The sequence below is a fragment of the Vipera berus genome (assembly GCF_964194415.1).
Source record: "Vipera berus genome assembly, chromosome: 3".
NCBI lineage: Eukaryota > Metazoa > Chordata > Lepidosauria > Squamata > Viperidae > Vipera > Vipera berus.
The window spans coordinates 34,387,913-34,408,412 of NC_138204.1; the positions used below are offsets into that span (position 1 = coordinate 34,387,913).

The following is a 20,500-nucleotide window of genomic DNA, read 5'->3' on the forward strand; positions in this document are numbered from 1 at the left end:
TGTCATATACCGTATTTTTCGGATCATAAGAGGCACTTTTTTCCCAAAAGGGGGGGGGAAACGAGGGTGCGTCTTATGGTCCCAAGGCGATCCGTATGGCCAGCCCCAACCTCTGGAAGTGGAAAGCAAGGGAGATTGCCAGGAGCACGAATCGGCACGTGCTGAGAAACGCCGATCTCGCGCTCCTGCACTCTCCCTCGCTCGGTTTCAGCTTCCCTTGCTACAAGAGAAAGCAGGCTGAAACGGAGTGAGGCAGATTGCCAGGAATGCGAATTGGTTGATCTCGCACTGCTGCAATCTGCCTCGTTTCAGCCTGCTTTCTCTTTTAGCAAGGGAAGCTGAAACCGAGCGAGGGAGTTTGCAGGAGCGTGAGATCGGCCGATTCGCATTTCTGGCAATCTCCCTCACTCCGTTTCAGCTTGCTTTCTCTTGAAGCAAGGGAAGCTGAAACCGAGCGAGGGAGTTTGCAGGAGCGCGAGATCGCCGATTCGCATTTCTGGCAATCTCCCTCGCTCCGTTTCAGCTTGCTTTCTGCAAGAGAAAGCCGGGCTGCAGGGCCGCCTCTGCGGGTACTGCTCTAATGCAGAGAGGGAAGGACAAAGAGGGAGGGAAGGAACGAAGGAAGGAAGGAAGGAAGGGACAATGGGAGAGGGAGGGAGAGAAAAAGAAAGAGAGAGAAAGAGAGGGAGAGAGAAGGAGAAAGAATTTTTTTTCTTGTTTTCCTGCTCTAAAAACTGGGTGTGTCTTATGGTCCGGTGCGTCTTATGGTCCGAAAAATACGGTAATTACAAAAAAAAAAAAAGAATTGACCAGAAAGAGAATACCTAGGTTGAGATGAAACAGAACAAAGAAAAAACAGAAAAGAAAAAAATGGTTGTATAATTTAGTATGAGGTATAACAATCATGTAAGAAACTGAATCAATGACAGAGTAACTATATAAATGCTTGCCAGCTTCTGACAGAGTGTGTCCATTTCTTCTTTATGTACAGTGTAGCAGTGGCTGAGGGTTTCTTGGTACTTCTGCTCTATCTGTGAGAGCTGCTGTGCTTTTTCTTCTTTCTCTTGTTCAACTTTTAACTTTGCAGCTTCCAGCTCAGCCCTAAGGCATTTCACTTCTCCTGAAATAATAAGCGAACAAGATATTTATTTATTTATTTATTAAATTTGTATACCGCCCTTCTCCCGAAGGACTCAGAAATTCAATATTGAATTTCTATTGAATCTCATTTTCCATTAACCAAGGAAAATATAAGTATTCTACTGTTTCCCGAAAACACCAACTATTTCTCACCTTGTAACACTTCTTTGGCCTGGCTAATTGCCTGAATTTTCATTTCTAGTTGATCTCGGGTAACTTCTAGTTGAGATAATTGCTGTTGAGCCTGGAAGAGATTTGATTCCAAAAGATCCTTTCCTGACCTACAAGATACAGACATAAAATTGGCATTTAGTCTTTCTTCCCTTTCTTGTAGGAAACCTGAAAGATACAGTAAGAAAAAAATGTTACATTTGAAGTATTCCAGCTACAATCTTGATACATATAAACAATAATAACTTTAGTAAGTATCTATTTGTCAAGCTAATACCAGATAGCTAATATTTGGAAAGAACACACATTTTTGTGCATGCACTATATTGATTGTTTGATCTGACAAATCTGACAAATTATATACATAATTTAAAACATGGATAAGGCTTGAGTAATGTAACTGCTACATATTTCTTAAGTTGCTTTCTACATGGGCAGAACTATCTCTAATACAAGAGATTTGTATTATGAGATTCAAAGATTTTTTCAGAATCCAGATTACTATGAAAATATAGTATTATTTATTCAAATAATTAAGAAACTTCATCCAACACTTTCTTACCTAAATTTTGACACCTGCTCTGTAAGAGTCAGTCTGTCTCTCTCAACAACTTTTAGTCGTACTTCCAAAGAAGTTTTTTCACGCATTAGTGATTCCTTTTCTCTAGAAGCCTTGGACAGCATTTCCCCTGTATGAATTAGCTCTTGATTTGCTTGTTCCAAATTAGTATGATATATTTCATTCTGATGATGAACCTACAAGAAACAAAAAAAAAATATATGTCTAGCATAAAATAGTCCCAATTAATAGATACCACACTAAAAAAGGGAAATATTTATGGTTTCATTATTCATGGTTTCATTATTTGTTTACTTATATGCATAAAAAATTTGTATACTGCCTACTGGGATAAAACAAATGCTAAAATTTACTACATGTTTCATTCTAAACTGTGTTATTCATCTTTATTTATTTAAAGAACTTTATATACTTGCCCATATTACAAACTACTACTCGGGACAACTCATAAAACAGATAAAAACGGGGGGGGGGGGAACCTTACAATGAAAACTTCTGGCACCCCAGGCCAGCTTTCTTCCACCCATTAGCATATTACTTTGCTGAGCTCCTGCCTGATTCTACCCCAGCCCTCGACCTCTGCCATACGAAACAATGCTACTTATATATATCTATGCAGGTACGCTTTTAATACTCACTTGACTCAGCTTCTCATTTGCCTCTTCCTTTTCACCTGTTAATACTCTCAACTCATTCTGTAAGCTTTCCTGCAACTCCTCGGCCTTATGCAGCAACTCTTCCAAGCGAAACTTCTCTGCATTTAATTCTTCATTTATTCTTTCTGTCTGGTTAAGCTGCTTTTGCAAGGAAGCCCCTCTTCTTTCCACGTGATCTACTTTGTCCAAGAGAGCCTGGTTTTCTTGCTCTAACTGAATGTAATGAAAGACCAACAATAAAGATCATCTTAATTTGAAGAAACACTTCTTTCTATTCTGAATTGAGCACAGTCACTGAATTAACGTATCCCTTCTTTTCATACTACATGCCGTTCAGCATAAAACAATTTATCTAGAATATGTTCTTACCTTCAAAATTAGTTGGTTTAAGCTCACTTTATCCAGTGCTAGTGCTTCATTAAGGGCACTCATCTTTGTAACTGTATCATGAAGGTTAGCAGTTTCTGCCTTCAGCCTATTGTGCACACTGGTTAACTTTGCAAGAGACTCTTCAGCCTTACAGAATGAAACACAAAACCAAACATCTGTCAATTACTATGACAAATTTCTATACAGTGGCTTGAACATGTGCCAAATTCTGCTCATCCAGTTATGGGCAAACAGTTTAATCTTGTGAGTAGCATTGGGGATAAGGAGAAGAAAAGATGGTGTTGTAATTGCCTTCTGTGTGATAACACACTTCTATGCCTAACATACATAGAACAGGACAAGTTTATATATTTTAACCCACTTATTATAAGGAGGGAATACAAGTCTTATTAACTGGAATTATGTATAAATCTCAGGAAATAAATAACATGAATTACATTTTTTATTAGCCTGACCATTACAGCCATTCCTCATTTAATGTCTTCACCATACCAATAAGTGCATTTACCACCACATTTTGTGCCTAACAAAAAAAAACTTTTAGTGTGATACTAATTAAGCTCCGGTAAGTTTCAGGCAGCACTGCAGCCAGCAGGAGGATTCTAATCAACTAATTAAGGTCACAGAGCTGAGCTTGTTAACTTGCATTTAGCACTTTTTAAGGAAGCACTGCATTATGGAGAAAATCAGCACAAGAAGAGACAGCTTGTTTAAGCAATCTTCCAGCCCTGTGAGGAGAGCGCACTCTATGAGAGAACACTATCTGAATGAGACAGCAGCTAGCAGTGATCTTCACACCAATGTTCACTTAGTCACTTTGTAAGTAATGCCTAACAATCAAGTCATTAGAAAAGAAAGTAGTTAATAAATGCAGAGGGTACAGTACATAACATTTAATATGGCATTTATACTTTACACATTTCCAGTTTAAGTTCAAACATAAGGTAAGAAAAGTATGTTAATGGTACCTGCTCTAATGCTGAAGCAAGTTCATATTTTTCTTGCTTCATCAGTTCTCCATCAAGATGAGATTTTTCCAATGATTCTCTCATAGTTATCAATTCATTTTTTAATAATGAATGCTTTTCTTCAAGAGCATTTTGGTCTTCCTGACTGAAAAAGATTTTTTTAAAGGAAACTATGCATGTATTTTTTCTATTAAAACAGAGGTACATCTTTCATATTCTGTCCTAAGAAAACTGTTCTAAGAGTACTGAAAGCTGGTTTGCAGCCAAAGTACTACTAATTCACTCACAGTAGTACACAAAATTTACAAAACTCAAATACAGTACGTGGAAGGGAATAGAGAGAAAGAGCTCTCTAATCTTTTTTCCTGTTAAACTATCTATAAACTGAAGATGCTTACTTATTTCCAGGATTCAACAATATTGAATATTGTTGCTTGTGTAAATATACTGGATAGTTCTAAAAAGTTCTAAATATACATAATCTAAATATACATGGAAAAATATATTATCTTGCAAGGTAGCTTACATGGACTATCGTGGGTAAAGGTTTAATTGCTTTTTGTGGAATACCAGCCAAAATGTGCAGAAACCGACTATATTCTACCCTAATTCTTCCGGATATGTTTCATCTGACAATAAGGCTGGTAATCTAGTCAATACTATCACTATCTTACTAAAACATTAAGTTAAAGCCACAACTAGAACTAGATAAATATATTTTTAATAGAAAATTAATCTTCCAATAGAATAAATGAGAAAAGTTACAGTAAAAAAAATGCATAATGTGGCAGCAGGTCATTTTTTTAAAGCAAATTATTGCTCTTTGGAGAATGTGTAAAGAAAACAAGCAAAAAAGCTCACATGTATTCTCTCTCACGCATTAGCCTCTCCAATTCACCCTGTTTTTCTTCTTTCTCTCCATCTGCCATATCTCCTTTCAGCTGTAGCTCTGTGTTACTTTGGCGTAAATGCTGGGCCTCCTGTTCCAAAATTTCCAGTTGTTGCTGCAGTTCTCTTCTAGATTTCTCCAGGGTTTCATGGTCACTGTGAAACAGCAGCCTCCAGTTAAATAGTTGTTTATACTGCTGGACATGAATAACTAACATGGCAACAACGAACAGGTACACAAGGTAAATGTTAATATAAATAATTAATAGTATAATATATTAAAGAATTACTGGCATCTCCCAGATATTTTGAGACTACAGCTCTCAAAATTCTTAATCAGGAAAGGCAAAAGAATTCCAGGAATTGCAAACTCAACACATCTAAAGGCAGCAAATTGGAGAAGATATTTTAAAGCTAGAGAAAGCTAACATAATGCATACCTACGGCAAGTCTCCAGTACAGACTGTAAATGCTGAAGCTGGCTTGCATATGTGTCTCGTTCGCCTTCCAGTTGTTCTAATCTATCTCTTAAGAAGCTGCACTGCTCTTCCTGTTGCTTTTGTTGTTTTTCCAAAGCAGTGGCAGAATCTTGACTTTCCACCAGCTGTCGCCTCAGTTGCTGCAAAAGAAAAAAAAAACAAGAAAATAAATGACCAAATGGAGAGTGAATATTTACAAACATCAAGTGTTGAAATTTTTATAGGAGAAAGTAGTATTCTTAACAGCCCTCTTACCTCTACTTCATTTCGTCTCCTAGCAAGAACATCACGTAAAAGAAGAAAGGTGCCATCTGAATCACCAGTATTCGGTTCCGTGATATCACAAGGGTCAGCATACTGTTCAACTTGCCTGATGCCAATTGTTGCATCATTCTCAATAATAAGGGCCTGAAATCCAAACCAATATCACTCTGTAGTTTTTCATATTAAAACCATCACCTACCTAGAATCTCCTACATAGGTTCTACTCTTGTGAAAGATTCTAATGCAGGGGTGTCAAACTCAATTTCATTGAGGGCCGCATCAGCATTGCGGTTGCCCTCAGGGGGCCGGGTGGGTATGGCCAGGGTGGGCGTGGCCTACTGGGTGGGTGTGGCTAGAGTGTGTATGGCTTGCTGGGTGGGCGTGGCCAGCTCTACATCGTTCGCATCAAGGGTGCCTATGGGGGCCCAGGCAAGAGTGGGATAGATCTGAGGGTCTCTGGCAGAAGGAGGGTCTCTGGGCCAGGGCCAAGGCCAAGGCAGTGGGGGCCGTTCCCTCACTGTTTCCAGGATGGCTTCGCAGGCCACATGAAACCACTTCGCGGGCCGGATCTGGCCCCCGGGCCTTGTTTTTGACATGTCTGTTCTAATGGACAATGGATAAGTCATTAACCTTATTCATACTTTCTATCTGCACGGAACCTTACCAAGCTGAAGCAAGACTAGGACATCTCTGTTACATCTGACATCCACACATATGCTGTGTACTGCTCATAAGAATTAACTTGCATAGCAGAACTTGCAATTCATGAGATTGTGGAGTAACAGCCTGATTATGTAGATCTATAAGCAAATGCTCTATGAATAATGACACTATTGTCAGTGCTGAATTTTGGAGATGTACAATTGAACAAAAATAGCCTTAATAACTGCTCCTCCAAATACCGTAAACCCAAATAATATGTAATGAGAGTGTCTGTATTTCCCAAGTCATGACTTACATAATGGGTGGAATATAAAACAACTCCCATTTAAATGACTATCATCACATAGTGCAAGATAAAGATTTTTCTGAAACAATGGAACATCGTCTCCAGGATGTCTCAAAGTAATAATACAGCATGATTACTTTGTTATTAAATACAAAACAATTTTATGAACATATTTCCAATATATTTAGATAGGCATTGTCTTCCTTCTAAACCCATAAGAAATCCATAACCAACAATTTAACTTCTCTTGTGGAATAACAGAAAATATAACATAAAAGGGATCTTGTAAGTCATTTAGTCCAGCACCATGCTTATCCAATCTATTTGAAAGTCTCCAATGAGTGACAGTCCACTCTGATTGGACTCTGCTGATTATGTAATACAAGTACAGCAAAATAACACCAATTTTGCTGAAGCTGCTCTTGTTACCAGAAGGCTTCTAGATCCAATTCAAAGTTTTGATTATTACTTACAAAGCTTTTTATGGCTCAGGTCTCTGTTACCTTTTGGTACCAGGGTAAGCGAGATAAAATTTGTCTGACCACTCTGCAAAGCCAAGTGGATAGTGAAAGAAGTCCTCCCTCGTCAAAAGTCAAGAGTAAGGGGGGGGGGGAGAAAGCTCCTTCAATAGGGAATGCTTGAACTAAGGCTGAAACCTTCTTTGTTGTCCTTTTGAAAAATATCAATACCATGTTCTTCAGCAGGTTTTGATGTGTGGTGGTGGAGGGAGGCATAAGTAATCTGCTAATACAGGGAAGTAGCTGTGTTTTGGAGGGCAATATTATTTTGATTTGACTTAAAATTATGGGGTTTATTTGGTTATTAAGAACCCCTATAGTCTGAGATGACAACATAAAAATTATTGTAAATCAATAAAACAAACATATCCCTAAGTAGGATACAGCAAATCTTTTGCGTAAAGCTTTTCTATATTTTATAAATTGGGGGTCTGAAATGTAATGCCTACAGTATAATAAACATATTTTTGTGATTGGCCATGTAATGAGTGGACAAAGGCCAGCCATATGCTAAAAAGTATGCTCCTCAGTGTCCAAATGTGTACTTCTAGGCAACAGAATGTGATATTTAATTTATATTTTAAAAAGTAACAGAATCATGAAGAGATATCCCAATTATACCTACCTGGGTAATTGCTGTTAATACACGTTGCAGAGAAAAGATCTCTTCACTGATATCTTTGCTTGGTGTTTGGTCACAATCTATCTTCAAATTACTAGCCTTCTGAAAAAATAAAGTATTAGAATTAAATCATTGTTTATAGAATCTGAATCCTCACAAACACCTGGACAGAACATAATTTAAGAGAAATACTGATTGACAACATATCAATAAAACTGCAATGGACATATCTCACTGGCCAGAATATATCATATGAAAACATACCAAAAGGAGTTCTACCTGTAGGATTCCAGAGCAGTACTGGGAAATTAGTACTTTTTAACTAGCTATTAAAATTGATATTCAGTATACATATTGCATACATGTTTTCAAACTAATTTTGGCTTTATAAACGCAAAACCTGTTTTCCCATTCCTATGGCATAATTATATAAACAGTAGGCATTACTATTGTAGCAAATAGTACATTTCTTTTTAAAACATCTTGTGATCCAGCATTTAACTTGTGAAAGCAGTTATCACTAAAATTATATGAAGCAAGCTGTACAACTTTTGAGTTTTTGTCAAGGAACTGCATATCATTTTGGCTTTGGAAAGTCTCCTAAATGGTAATAAACCAAGAAACTGAATCTCTTCCACTGGATTTTCTCTAACTCCTTGACAACATACCTGAATTTCTATTGTCTCTCTTAGAGATTTCACTGTCTTCTCCTTCTCTTCATTCTGTTTATGAGACTCTTCAAGCAAAGCAGTCAACTCCAGCACCCTGAAAAGAGAACAGCAATATTTAGACTTTTTTTTTGGCTAACAGAATTTTATTTTGCTGCTTCTATAAGTGGCTCATTGTCCCTGAAAGCTCAATGTGAGAACGTGAATCTTGCACATATTTTTATGCATTTAGGAATCCCGGCTTCTCAGCAGAGTCCCCATTTTTAAAAAAATCTAATTACATAATTTACAATATCTCTTGAAAAAGCAAAACACCTTTACAATCTTTGTTGCCATTTACAATCAGTAGACTTTCCAAAGCCGAAGAGGATTCCTGTATCCAATTTCTGTGTGCGAAAGCAGAACTTTTATACGTTCAGACTAGTCCTACAGGAATTAAATGCAACCATCTGGAAACCAAGTTCCCTCTCCAATATATCACTAATTGTGGTATAGTGGCCCAAGAGTCTACTTACATACAGACTTTTAATAGAGAAAACATCTCCAATCTCCATAATGTTATTACTTTAAAATATAGCTTGTATATAGAAAGCCATGCATTTTTATCTTCTTTATTCATACATCATAATTATCAGATGATCTGCATTTTTTCCAAAGGAGAATGAATCATATTGATTACTTATTTGGGCCAACAGCAAATACATCAAAGTACAGTATCCAAAATTTATGAAGAAATATACTGTATTCTCCTTCATGTAAGCTAAATTTTGGCATATATCAGTATGAATATATTTCTTGATCATTCATATTAGGCTGATTGTCCTTGTACAACATAATCCAGCACTGATTTATTGTGCACTGAGTTTCTCTTTGTTCAAAATAATAAAAACAAAATAACCCAATTTACAAAGAACAGAATAACTATAGCACACCCATACTCTATTAGCTTTATCTTTCCAATTTGCCCTACTAATTAAATTGTTAATTGGTATAATTAATTCCTACTACAATTTGCAACAAAAATATCTTCCTTGAGAAAATCTTGGCACTAACAGCCAGTGCAATTTGAATAAAGAACTACAAATGGTGAGACCTTTTAAATGGAACTTACCTGCTCTGAAGATCTTCCTTTGCAAAATCTCCTTTGACGTGTGATGCTCCAATTGCCTTTGCTTGCTGGTATTTTTCTTTCTCCATATTCATTTTCTCTAATTTTTTAGCAAACTGTTGCCGTTCCTGAAGCTGGCATCTTAGGACTGACTCTTCCAAATTCTTGGTCTCCCAAAACTGTGCATCCGAGCTCACATGGAAACAACTGATCAATATAGAGCCATAAACCCTCACTTGCTCAGCTTTTAATTCAGACAGATCCCTGGAATAAAAATAAATAATACTATATTCTACTGATCTGTAGATAGTGGAATTCGGCCTCTGGTAAAATGAAAGTCTTCACAGGAAGATGGATTAGATAAGAATTTTCCTTCCTATACAGCAGTGAAGGAAACAGGTCATAATTCTTTCATTGATATACAGAAAAAGGACATTTCCACATACAATTTAGTATACAATTTCAACTGATAGAAGAATCCATTCCTCTTCACCTGTCAGTTGCTGTCTTCATTTCCAAGAAATGCCGACGTAATTTCACCACTTGCCGCCAAATGCCAAGGATACGATCATGTTCAGATTGCCGATAGTGTTCAAACAGCTAGAAACAACAACAAATGGAAAATAATCTGTTTTATCTCACAATAGTAATTTGGTATACACTTTTTCAAAGGAAAAAATATAAGCTTTTTAAAGCTCATAAACTTTATCCTTACTATTCTTTTTCTGTAATATGAATCAACTTTGAAGATATGGCTATGAGCTGATAGATTATTAAGGAAAGGAAAGCACTCATTTCCCATTTCCCAAAGATTGCTAGTATCACATACATCTGTTTATACCAGGGGTCAGGAACCTGAAACAGTGAAAGAGCCACTCAGAACCGGTTCCCTCACAAAAGGAAAAACTGGGAGCCGCAAAAAATGTGTGCACATGCGCGTACATGCACGCATGCGCAGAACAGGGTTTGACTGAAGAGTGGAGCCAAGGCGAGATATGCACTTACCCTGCATATTTGAATTGATTGGTTGAACTTTTTTAGTCCCACTTTTTTTTTTGAACTGCACTTGGCAGAGGACTGGGAGCTGCAGGAGACGGCTGAAAGAGTCGCATACGGCTCTGGAGCCGCAGGTTGCAGACCTGTGGTTTATACCCTTAGTGCCATTACAATATTTACCAACTTTCTTAATTTATATCAGCAAATATCTGTTCAAGGTGAAGCATGGGGAATTTCTATCTAACTGGAATAGAAACTTTCTAGTAAAAATTTACCGTACTTTCCTTATATTTTCTGTAATGTTCCTACAAATACATTCTTACCTCCCGTTCTTTGTGCCATTCACTCTCTTTGTGCTCTAACTCAGTTTTAGCTCTTGTCCAATCATCTGTCAATTTATTGATATCTTCCTGGAGTGCCTCATTCACTTCATTGGCTTTGTCCAAGTGTTTCCGAAGCAAGATATTCACTCTAGCCAAATTCTCACATCTGATATATAAAGTAATAATTTAAACAAATAAACATGATTCTGAGAAGATGAACTAGCATCAGTACGAGTACTATTCATTTAGCAACCAAAATTGGGACTGACAACTTGATCATTAAGTGAATCAGTTACTAACTGAAACCACAATTGTGCTTATGATTTTCAGGTTTCTTTTGTTTTACATACCAGTAAAGGTCATAAATGCAAGGAATGGATGTAAAATTATTTTTTCAGTTACTTTTTGTAACTGTGATCAGTCACTTCACAAAGCAAGGACTGTCTTTACTGTAATAGTACTGTTACTCAACACACTTCTACAATTAGGTTTAACTCACCTCTGCTGTTCTTCTTCCAAATGAACCAATACATTTTCTATACTCTGTTCTACTTTGTGATTCCGTAGATGTGGATGAGAATCCTTTGTGGGAAAGTAAAGTCTTAATTAAACATCAGATTATAAAACACTGATCAAATGGATAATCAGTGGCATAGTACTAAGCCATATTAATTTAATTACAAGTAAAATAAATGCATGGCTCTGAAGTGGAGATGGTTATCAGATTCCAGAAAAGTGTGCTATGCCAAATACTGATAATAGGACTGGTTAGGGATATTCAGGATGTAGAAAGGCCCAAAGCATAAAAGTATAAGAAGGAATAGGTCAAAATATATAACTTGAGGATTCCAGGGGATCTATAGAAATGCACTGAATATGGTGTCGAAGACAAAGTTTTCAGTGGGGGGGGAAAGCAAATACAATTTGAAAGATATTATTGAAACCTGGTAAAATGAAATTCGTGAACTGAACGCAAGCAAGGAAGGTATAACTTATTCAAAAAGAATACACCAGACAAAAGTTAACAGGGAATGGCACATATGTGAAGGAAGCGCACTCACATACTGATACCCAGAAATTTGAGAGAATTCAGTCAAGAACATATTTGTAAGAATACAAGAAAAGGAGAATTATTTTGAGGATGCCCAATGAGCCACCAATTAGATGTGGATAATGATCTCCTCTACCAGGACTTTCAGGGGAGAATATTGATAATGATTCAGTACCTGGATACAGGTAGTCCTCATTCAAAGTTACAATGGCACTGAAAAAAGTGACTTATGACCAGTCCGCACACTCACAACCGTAGGTGTATCCCCATGGTCATATGATCACAATACAGGTGTCACAGTGGAACTGAAACTACCAAGATTGTTGGGGAAAGTTCACCCTGTGTTTCACTGCAGTCTATTGAAACGTCCCAAAGAAGCCACCAGGTCCAATGGTGGTGGAGGGGGAGACACATTATGAAATAAAATGTATTCTCGATTCTAGGTTGTACAAGGGAAAGTTACAATACCTTGTTCAGTGGAAAGATTAACCCCTTTCGGAAGCTACATGGGTGAAATGTACAAACGTGAAAGCAGATAGATTGATAAAGAAGTTTTACGATAAATACCCTCACAAGCCTTGAGGGAATGCTTAACCTGCTTTTTCTTTTCCCTGCAGGAGACTCTTTCTTTCTGTCAACTTGTCAAATGAGCATGGCTGCGGCTATCTTCCTTATTCATTTTCAGTTGACACATTGTAAGGAGAGAGGGGGGATTGCCAGGTGCTTCACTAGTCTAAATAAACTTTTGTCCCATGGGAACCAAGGTCATCGGCTGCTCCCGAGACTGCAGGCTGGGCATTTCGTGAAAAGTCTGCCAAGAAGATGTATTGGAGAACGTAGTTGCTTGCATAAGCTTAGGAGTGGGATTTCTTAACTTTGTATTGGGGTACTGTTATGTGTGTCTTCAGACTTGGTTTCCCTTTTGACAAGCCGATACTTTGTAACCAATAAACATGTTCTTTGAGGAATTTCCAAGCATTTGTCAACCAACTTGTATTTATGACAATTGGCGCGTCCTGGAGTCATGTGATTGCCATTTGCAACCTTCCCAGACTGCTTCTAACAAGCAAAATCAATTGGGGAAGCCGGATTCACTTAACAACCATGTGAATCACTTAACTGCAGTAATTTGCTTAACAACTGTGGCAAAAAAGTTCATAAAATCAGGTGTGACTTACTTAGTAACCATCTTGCTTAGCAGTGGAAATTTTAGTTCCAGTTATGGTTGTAAGTCAAGGACCACAAGTATCAGTTGCGGGGAAGCAATACTGTAATCAAGGTACTATCAAGGAAAAAATCCACAACGCTGAAGGGCAAGCTTCTATACATAAAGAAGGAGCAAACCCCACAGTCACTAGCACTGATGTTACCTAATCAGATAATGAAACATCTGCAAGTAAACAACTAAGCTCAGAGAGCACCAAGTATTCCATAAAATGTACTTTACACACCCTCCTCTCTTTCGCATGGCACACTGCTAGTAACACATAATTACAAAAATCACAGTAGTCACTTCCAATATTACTCACACTGTTGGATTCCAGACGCTTTTCTAATTCCTTGCACCAATTTCGATATTGCAAAACCTGACAAACAAAAAATTAGTGTTTATCTTTTTGTGTGCTACGACACACTTCAAACAGTTTCACATTTGTTATCAATTAACACTTTCTCTATGTTTTCTCTTACGTACACATATTCACTTATAAATTCCAGTTTTAGAATAATTTTCAAGCACAGGCTAATAATTTTTAAATGTATCTTTTATATTTATATCCTGATTTTCTTTCAGCAATTGAAAGTAGTATTGCCACTGCCAATTTTATCCTCACACATATTGTATTCTGGGGGAGGTTAAACTGAAAGATAGAATTACCCACAAGTTGCTTAACTGAGTGGGAATTTCAATAAAGTTTTCCTCCATTCTTGCACAGCACCATTATCACCTCAGTTAACTCTTATTTATTTATGCATCTAAGAAGATACATCACCACTTTCTTTTGGGTGTCACTGGTAACAGAAAGGCTTTTTTACCTTTGCCTGTAGCTTTTGAACAAGTATTGCCTGACGGTGTTGTGCTTCTTGTGAACTTTGTAGTTTCTGATGATAGGATGCACGGTTTTCCATCATCTGCTGATGTAATACTGTTATTTGGTCTTCTGGCAACAAAAAGTCCCTCTGTATTTTCATGCTCTTTAGTGTTTTCTCTTCTTCCATCTATAAGAACAAAATCTATATGAACAAGATCGATTCCTCTCCTCTGGCAGCAAAAGTTGTTCTGACAGCCTTTTCAATAACGAGCACGACTGTTTTGGCATTCTTTAAACAGATAAATAGGTAAAATACACGGGACAGAAACTGGTCTGCTTTGTGCCCAGTACACGAATGAAAAATGACAGGCGTGTACTGGGCACAGAAACAGAAAAAAAATAGGTATTTACAAAAACTAACTTCTCTAAATTTCTAAACTCATCCGTAGATTTCACAGCGAGAACAAACCCAACATTCGGCTCTACTCGTATAAATTCTTATGACCTTGGGGACCGCAAGACTTTTATTTCCAGGCTCGCTAATGCCACTGAGCGTGGATCTCAGGTAATGTCCGGAACAGCCCTCCCACCCAGAAGTCAGGATGCAGTTGCCTTTCTGGTCCTCCTCACCTGTGAAGCAGCGAGCAGGTAAGGCGAAGGGAGGGAGGGAGGGGGAAAAAGCAGTAGGCCCGAAACTGCAAATCAGCTGTGCAGTAACTTTCCGAGCTTGCTTGCAGGAGCGAGATACATATAGCCAGAAGCGACTTGTGGGAAATAGAGTTCACTTCAAGGCGGTTGTAATTAAAGCTGCTCTTGAAAAACGACATTACCCATGAGCCCTTGAGCTCCGCTTCTGTACTGCTCCGCTGCCTCCTATTGGTTCAAAGGGAAGATGACACTGATGCAGAACAGCGGGAAGATGAACGTGTTTGTTTTTAAAAAAAACACCTACCTCTTTCTAATTGGTCAACATAGCACGTATTTTAAAATTGCTAGTATATCTTCTGGTAAGATGATATATTCTGTGAAGACCAAAAGGTAGAAAGGAAAAGATTTTATTTCCAGTCCTCCTATTCCTGTTATTTTTCTACTCGTTAGATTTGCTTCTCTTCCTGATGCACTTTCTCCCCCACCCCCCTTTGACTTGTGTTGTCGTCACCCATGTCATTTAAGTGCTTTCTAACGGTGGCGTTGAAGAAGACTCTTGGGAGTCGCTTAGACTGTAAGGAGAACCCAGTAGCCTTGCTTTTTAGCTAATTCCAAGGAAGCAAGATATCTTTGATGCTTAATCTGGAGAGTAAATTAATTAAAATCCACTTGCAGAAATGGCAACTGAAACCAAGGTACAATGATGAGTTTGAACTTGCTTGGAAAAATGATAAATGTTTGCGTGACAGGGCTGAGATTTTCCTTAAATCACTTCTGCCTCTCTCAATATGCCTAATTTCATTCTCCCTCACTACAGTATGCAAAGAATTTAAAATAACAAGGTTCCTTAATTGTGTTGAATGTTGGAAATCCAAAGCATCAAGGTCTTTTTGAAGGGTTATTATGTACTGCTCAAAAAAATAAAGGGAACACAAGATAAGACATCCTACTATTAAATACAGTACATTGTGTTGTTTAAGTGTTCCCTTTATTTTTTGAGCAGTATATATTCAGCGTTTGTTTCACTTTGTATATTAAACCACAAACTAGATAATCATATGTTAGCCAAGGACATTGTTTGAGTCCAGAGTGTATAGTTACATTATTAGTGTGATATGTGGAACCAGAAATTTCAGTCAGTTGAATAAAACTATGATTAAATGCTTCATGTGTGTAGTTACTGTATTTTGCTTTTGATGAACAAAAAGCAATTTCATTTTTTATATTCTAAATCTAAGGCTCTATTAAACAGAAATAATACTGTATTATCTGTAGGTAAAGAAATTAGTTCACTGAACTAATTTAAAGTCAAATATTATGATTTCAAATAATAAAAGGCTTTTAATAAAAAAGAACAATTCTTATTTATTTCTAACAGAACTGACAACTATATAACGGTAAAGTAGAAATAGTTTCAGGTTCTGCATTCTACAATCTTTATTCCGAGGTCAATTTGCAAAATCCCTCCCTAGAATTTGTTGCAAAAGAGTGTCTGCAAATCATAACAACCACTGCATCTTTCATCTCAAAACCAACATGTTTTACAGATTTCATCTTTTATAACATCTATAAATTTACTAGCACTACATTCCAGATAAGACACAGAGATAGATGGTAAAGATTTATGTCAATTTACTTCACAGTGTTTTTATATGTATTTGGGGACTTTTTTATCTTTCTTCGGGAATATTCTATTGCCTGCTGAGAAATGTTTCTATATGGTAACAGTTATGCACCATACAAATAAGTTCCAAATGCAGAACTCCAGGTATGAGACCCTGCATATAGTTCATATAATTGATAATTTTTTAAAAAAGTTATATTAAAATATGCTATTTAAAATAGTCATTTTCTAGCCGTATCTGACTATGTTAAGACAATCTAAGTAAAACTTTTGAATTTTTATTTTTATTTTATTACAAAAATTCCTGTACAATTGACATACAGGAATGCAGTGGTAAGTGAATAACAATTCTACAGGTATGAAACGTGACGTGCAAGACTAATCCAGATTTATTGTAGCATTTTTAAAGAATAACATGCATCCCCTGCTTTTTTAAAGGTGTGATACATGACCCCACCTATCTTAGGCTCACAACAGAACCGAGGCAGATAAGGTTGGCAAAGAATTACTAACTCAGAATCATCCAGTGAACGTTGTTTTGGAGATTTGAATCTGGTATATGCAACGAAGCATATTAATTCATTAACATAGAAATAATGGCATTACAGTGAAGCAGCACTAATTAAACACTAATCTCGGGATAGACAACTGCTCAGCACTGGCATTTTCTTCAAGCTTCTTCTCATCCCATTACTATCTCTACCGTCTCCAATTTTCCACTTGGAATGTATCTTGTTTGGCTAATAACTTTTAACTTGTTAAAATTTTTCACTTAGTTGTTTGACTGATTTCTCCTGGAAATGGTATTGTATAAAAGGCATTTGCTCTATCTTTGCCATTTTGTACCATGTTTTGGGAATGGGAAATTACCACAGGAGTTGAAAAAGCCCTCACTCCTATGACTGAAAAAGAAATAAATTAATTTCTTATGAAAATAAAGTAAAGATACTCAGTACTTCTTTGAAGATGGTCACACAACTTTTTTTAAAATTTGCAATATTTGGCACATAGACCTCTTTCCTGGAAAATGTATTACCTAAAATTGGGATAATACTTTGGGCCCTGCTTCAAACTTTTATTTCTCCTTTTCTAAACTGCTGAAATACACAGTAATTTAATTTTGGAAATATTGCCCAATTTTCAATTCGCTGAATCAGCACAAAAACTACATACTGTAGCCCATTAGTGGTTTTAAGGCTAAGATTTCTGTTTGTACAATGGTAATTATGCTTATGCTTTCTTATGCCATTAGAGTAATGTATTGCTGTGATGAAAATGAATATTTGACATAAAATGTTTAAACATTTCTGATCAGAGTCATGAACTATTAGTTGCAGGAATAATCTTCCCATCTGCATTTATTTTTCATAAAATACTTGAGGAATCAGTGATAATGTCTTTCGAGAAAGAAGACAATTTTCTGAAGGAAACTGGAGAAATACTTTAATTGCTTTGGATTAATAATTGGTATGTGTGGCAATATTATAATAAATATTCTGGATCACAGATGCTGGAACAAATGGTAGTGATGGTATTAATCATAATAGCTTTGGGCAAGGGGAATATAGGACAAAAAGGTGGAATATGGCACAAAAAAGACCGCCTTCACGGTCTAATTTTCCAATCAACCCGCCTCATATCTTTACATATTAAGGGAAAGGACAGTGACAAATCTAGTAATGTATCTTTTGTATCATCATACTCGCTTCTTGAAAAGAAAATTATATCAGCCGTTCTCCAAGCTTTGTTAAGCGCAATTGCAATTATCATTTGGTTCAAACCAAGAAGCATGTGTCGCGCCCCGCGGGCTCGACGCCCAGCGGCACCACGGGCGCGACACTCACCAGCGCTGGTCTCTTCCGCCCCTGCTTCTTCTGATCGGGCCGGCTCGGATCGGGAAAGTGTTCAACAGCTGCGGCAGCGACAACGGCCTCCACACACGGCCGCCGAGCCGGCAGACGCCCCGACTGTGCGCACGCGCGTGGAGCAGCCTGGCCCCGCCCTGCCTGCTACGGAGGCCTCACAGGAACCTGACATCAGCTTCGCCCTGCCGGCTATGGTGGCCTCGCAGGGCCATGGGCCCAGGTCGAATAGCAATTCGGGCCTTGCGGCGTTGGCGGGCGGGGCCCTCAGCAGCAAAGCTCGGTTGCAGCAAGAACGGACTGGGGGCTTGACAGCCTTCCAAGGGGGGGCCGGACAGCAGGGTAGAGGTGTGTCCGCAACAGGAGGGAAGGTGGCGGGATCAGAGACGGGGGTGGGGGTGGAGACTGGCGTTCGTGAGAGGACTCACCTGGGAGGTAGAGGGTGCCGGGTGGTGGGGCGTGTCGCAAAAGGAGGTGTTTGGGGGAAACGGGAGTTAAGTAGGGAAGGGGCGGAAGTGGGTGCGGCTGGGTGGGGCGTGGGTGTATACATGCAGTGTGTATTTAACAGCGTTGGATGCGGGTAGCAGCCAACGCTGGCTTTGTTCCGTTTGAAGATCGTTTTGCTTTTGCTCATTAAACCGTTTTGGAAACTCAGCTTTCGTCTCGGTTGCTTGAATCTCCTGCTCTCCGGACGAGGTTTGAGAGTAAGCCAGCGTTTTTCACCCTTTCATTTTCCCTTCCGAGCGACAAGTGGGTGAGTTGTATGGCGGAGGGATCGCAGGGGCCCGCCTCGGCGGCTGCTTCGGAAAAGGAGGTCGAGCCTGAGATGGGGGCTGGGGCTGGTGCAGCCTCCCCCAGGACAGTGGATGTCGGAGAGGTTGTGCTTCCGGCGGTTCGGCCTAGGCAGCGGCCAAGGGAGGCAGGGGCCCAGAGCCTCGGCAGAGGGAGGAGGCCGGGTCTTGCCCTGGGCCATAGAGGATATGAGGAGGCCCACGAACCTCGGCTGAGGGGTCCTTCGTCAGTATGGAGGGAGCGCTGCCTTGTGGAGGACGAGGGGGACGAGTGGAGTTATTCCACCACCCCTGGTAACCAGACTATGGACATTCTGCGGACCAGGTTCGGGGAGGCTGGTGGCCAGGAGCCGGGCCATTGGTCCCCTGCCGGGGCTCCGCCTTTGGATGCGCCAGCCCACCTGAACCAACCTGGTCTGGGCTCTGCTCCTGTGGGCCTCGGGCGAGGTGCTACAGGGATGTGGTCAGGGATGGACGATAGGCCCGGGCAATCGACAACACGGCCAGTTGGAGCCTCTCCTGTGCTGGGCCCGCAAGTGGCTTCGTGGGGACCCGGAGTGGTATGGGGACCTCCACCTTTGTCAGTTACTTATGATGGCCACCCTGACCGCCTGGCGATGTTCCTGGGTCAGGTGATAGGACATATGGACCAGTATGCCCAGGCTTATGTGTCCCAGAGGGCTATGGTGGTGGCAGTAACAGCTTGCCTGCAAGGGGAGGCAGCGGCTTGGGCAGCCGATTTATATAGTGACCACGCTCGGGAGCTCGGGGATGTTGGCCTGTTTTTGGAGTCGTTACGGGCTCGTTTCGAGGACATTTCTCGGGTGCAACGGGCCGAAGCCGACATCCTTTCTCTACGGCAGCGAGGCAGATCTGCGCTGGAGTATGTGAGGGAGTTCCGTAAGGTGGCCGGGAAGTTGCGTTCGTGGCCGGAGCGTCTTCTTGTCCACCATTTTAGGGCTGGCATGGACGGGGCTCTCCGTCGAGCTTGTGTGGTCCGCGGCGTTCCAGCACGACTGCAGGAGTGGTACCGCGTGGCCGTGGAGCTGGACGTGGGTTTACAGGACGTGCGAGGCCGGTTTGAACCTCCTTCTGGAAGCCGACGGCCGGCCGAGAAGACGAAAGTGGCAGAGCCATCTGTAGCAGCGTCTACACGGCCTTCCTCCCAGCCAGCGCGGGCCGTTCTGAGGTGTTTCAGATGTGACCAGCCAGGACACCGGGCAGTTGATTGCCCTCTGCCTCCTGCCAGGCCAGCCCCCTCTGCTTCCCCAGCACGGGGGACCGGAACTTGGAGATCCATGGAGCGGACACGGGCCGCTCACCAACTAGGCGGAGATGTCTCCAGACCAACTGTTCCTGTTCGGGTGGAGACGCCGGTAGAAACACAGCCTCCACCGTACGAGAGTCCAGAGGAACAGGATCTAGACGAAGATCCAATGGTATGTGCTCCGGTTTGTCCCTTTGTTTTCCCTGTGGTGCTGGTCAGTCCCCGCACCGGTCAGAGGACGGCATTTAAAGCTCTCGTTGACTCAGGTAGCACACGGTGCCTAGTGAGCCAAGCGGTGGTAGCAAGGCTGGGAGTCACGGTGAAGCGACTATCTAGCCCGCTACGCTTTCAGCAGGTGGACGGGTCTCTTTTGGGGGGGGCACCTGTTACTCACGTCACTGAACCGATCCGATTGGAGATGGGCGATCACTGGGAGACTTTGCGGTTTATAGTGGTGCCTTCTATGACCGAGGCAGTTATACTGGGGCTTACATGGTTGGATCGGTG

The 20,500-nt window shown here is 40.1% G+C and overlaps 1 protein-coding gene across 1 annotated transcript in view; it reads right to left on the reverse strand.

Annotated features, from left to right (window-relative positions):
* CEP250 (centrosomal protein 250) overlaps nt 1-14,028 on the reverse strand; it is a 40,942-nt gene extending 26,914 nt beyond the window's left edge. Inside the window, exons 1-17 of the mRNA XM_081324552.1 lie at nt 13,806-14,028; nt 13,301-13,357; nt 11,220-11,302; nt 10,721-10,886; nt 9,895-10,001; nt 9,405-9,665; nt 8,294-8,390; nt 7,629-7,727; nt 5,528-5,680; nt 5,234-5,412; nt 4,767-4,949; nt 3,906-4,050; nt 2,917-3,063; nt 2,530-2,760; nt 1,874-2,067; nt 1,294-1,421; nt 951-1,120 (exon numbers count right to left, since the gene is read on the reverse strand). Coding sequence (XP_081180678.1) covers nt 951-1,120; nt 1,294-1,421; nt 1,874-2,067; nt 2,530-2,760; nt 2,917-3,063; nt 3,906-4,050; nt 4,767-4,949; nt 5,234-5,412; nt 5,528-5,680; nt 7,629-7,727; nt 8,294-8,390; nt 9,405-9,665; nt 9,895-10,001; nt 10,721-10,886; nt 11,220-11,302; nt 13,301-13,357; nt 13,806-13,988 — 2,583 coding nt within the window. The 5' untranslated portion in view covers nt 13,989-14,028. The remainder of the gene's footprint in view (nt 1-950; nt 1,121-1,293; nt 1,422-1,873; nt 2,068-2,529; nt 2,761-2,916; nt 3,064-3,905; nt 4,051-4,766; nt 4,950-5,233; nt 5,413-5,527; nt 5,681-7,628; nt 7,728-8,293; nt 8,391-9,404; nt 9,666-9,894; nt 10,002-10,720; nt 10,887-11,219; nt 11,303-13,300; nt 13,358-13,805) is intronic.
* Nucleotides 14,029-20,500: the final 6,472 nt, after the last annotated feature.